The 1996-nt window shown below is 50.2% G+C and overlaps 1 protein-coding gene across 1 annotated transcript; it reads left to right on the forward strand.

Moving 5' to 3' along the window:
- The first annotated feature begins 515 nt into the window (after positions 1-515).
- LOC142765843 (uncharacterized) lies at positions 516-1409 on the forward strand. Its single transcript, XM_075867646.1, has one exon. It carries the CDS (start codon positions 516-518, stop codon positions 1407-1409), a length of 894 nt encoding a protein of 297 aa, XP_075723761.1.
- The last annotated feature ends 587 nt before the right edge of the window (positions 1410-1996 follow it).

Genomic DNA, 1996 nt, shown 5'->3' on the forward strand with positions numbered 1-1996 from the left:
CTTGTTTTAGGGAGAAGCTTGTTCCTGCCATATGGCGGCGTCTAAAGTGTGGACTCGGCACCATTGTATGCGTATGCGTATGGAAAGACATACCACATAAATACAGCAACATTATCTGATGATGATGAACAAACTTTATTTATTTAGCAGAAAGATCTTCTTCCCCTTTCAGGTGCGAGAGGAGAAGGGGGGACCAAACCTAGACGACGGCCATGATCGCTTGGTCCCTGGCGGCGTCTTCGGCCTGCCGTATTAAGCAGGCTTATCCCCCATGAGAGGAGAATTTTCTGACGGGAGTGAATGGGATACCACGCTCCTGAGCTCTGACTCTCAATTGCAACATTATCTGGAGTAAATTATTTTTTTGTTCTGGCACTTACTCAGTGTGTTAATGCTACAACATGATAGTGCAGTGGCGACGAGGATGAGATATAGCTGAAACACCCCCTGCTAGCACGATTGGCAGCGGCACGCATTGGACAGACGGTGGCATCACGCCCACGGGGTTCGACGAAATGGTGAGCAGCTGGTGCACGCACCGGATACACCTGGAAGCTTATTTCGACGGAAATAAAATCACCGACAGTGCGAAACGCCGCGCTCTTCTGGTGTCTTCGTTGAGTGATAATATTGTCCGCCGCTTGCAAGATCGCTTTTCAACCTTGTCGGTCAACAGCCAAACCTACGAGCAAATCGTTGAAAACCTCGAAGAACAGCACAACCCCGAAGGTAATGAAACACCAGCAACTTTCTTCTTCTTTATTCGCAAACAACTGGATAGTGAGAACGTTGGGGAATACATCTTAGACCTCCGAAGATTGGCGAAGAATTGCAACTTCGGCGACTCCCTTGATCGGATTCTGCGAGACCGCATCTTATGCGGCATTCGGGATGACGATGCTCGTTGTTGCATCCTCACGCACAAGAAGCTAACTGTCAAGGAGGAGGAAGAATTCGTCATTGCATCAGAAAAAGCACTGAACGATGTGCAAGACATGTGCGAAGGGCTCCCGGAGACGACCACGAGCAGCACCAACGTGTTGAGGTTACAGCGACGGTGGCAGCACTGGACTCAGTGGGGCAATAATGAGGCAGGCTGGCAGGCGTGCTATCAATGTGGTGGCCCCCACGCTACGTGCACAAGCCGTCATTTTAATGCAGGATGCTATCATTGGGGCATAAAAGGACACCTAGCAAAGCTGTGCCGCCAGCGGCATTCCTGCGAGACGGGCGAATATGCAGTAGAGTCAGCAGAAGCTGAGAGCGAAGAAGAGATGCTGCTTGCTCTCCTTGCTCACAGCTCGGGCACCGGTGCTACATTTAAACCACGTGAGGAAAATTTGACACGGCACGGTGGGACTCTGCAGATGATCATAGACACAGGTTCTCCGGGCGCGTCATCCCAATAAACATATTTGAGAAACACCGCAAGTGGTGGCCTGGCTCTGGAGAAGACGTCGCTCCAGTTAAAATGCTTCTTGGGGTCGTTACCTGTGGTCGGTCGGATAACTATAAAGCACAGTCGGGTTCAACGGTAGTTGAGAGCACTGTAATTGTTGTGAGCTGTGAGAGACCACTGCTCTGCGACCGAACACTATAGAAGCATTGCGCAGGGTAGGGGGGTCTCTTTGGGACGACGGCAATTCGTCGAATACAAATGCGGTGCGTGAAAACGTCGAAGCGTATCTCTTGTTCGAAGAATTTGCGGATTTATTTGAAAACAAGCTAGGTTGTTGCAAGGGACCACCTGTGAAACTTCACTTCAAAGCGGGAGCCCGCCAAAATTTCTGTAAAGCACGTACAGTGTTGTATGCCATGCGTTCAAAAGTCTCAGTCGAGATCGACCGTCTCGTACAAGACGAGGTGCTTTCGCCCATAAGTGTTTCGGAATGGGCAACTCTGGTGGTTCCAGTCGCTAAGAAGAACAGTGACATACGGTTGTGCAGCGACTTCAAGTTGGAGGTTAACCTAGCATTCCATTTGGAACGATACCCCT

This window comes from Rhipicephalus microplus, chromosome 6, assembly GCF_043290135.1.
Source record: "Rhipicephalus microplus isolate Deutch F79 chromosome 6, USDA_Rmic, whole genome shotgun sequence".
In the NCBI taxonomy this organism is placed as follows: Eukaryota; Metazoa; Arthropoda; class Arachnida; order Ixodida; family Ixodidae; genus Rhipicephalus; species Rhipicephalus microplus.

What these genes read in the sequence shown, in the direction of transcription:
- LOC142765843 (XM_075867646.1), top strand. Translation starts at nt 516, where the DNA reads ATGGTGAGCAGCTGGTGCACGCACCGGATACACCTGGAAGCTTATTTC.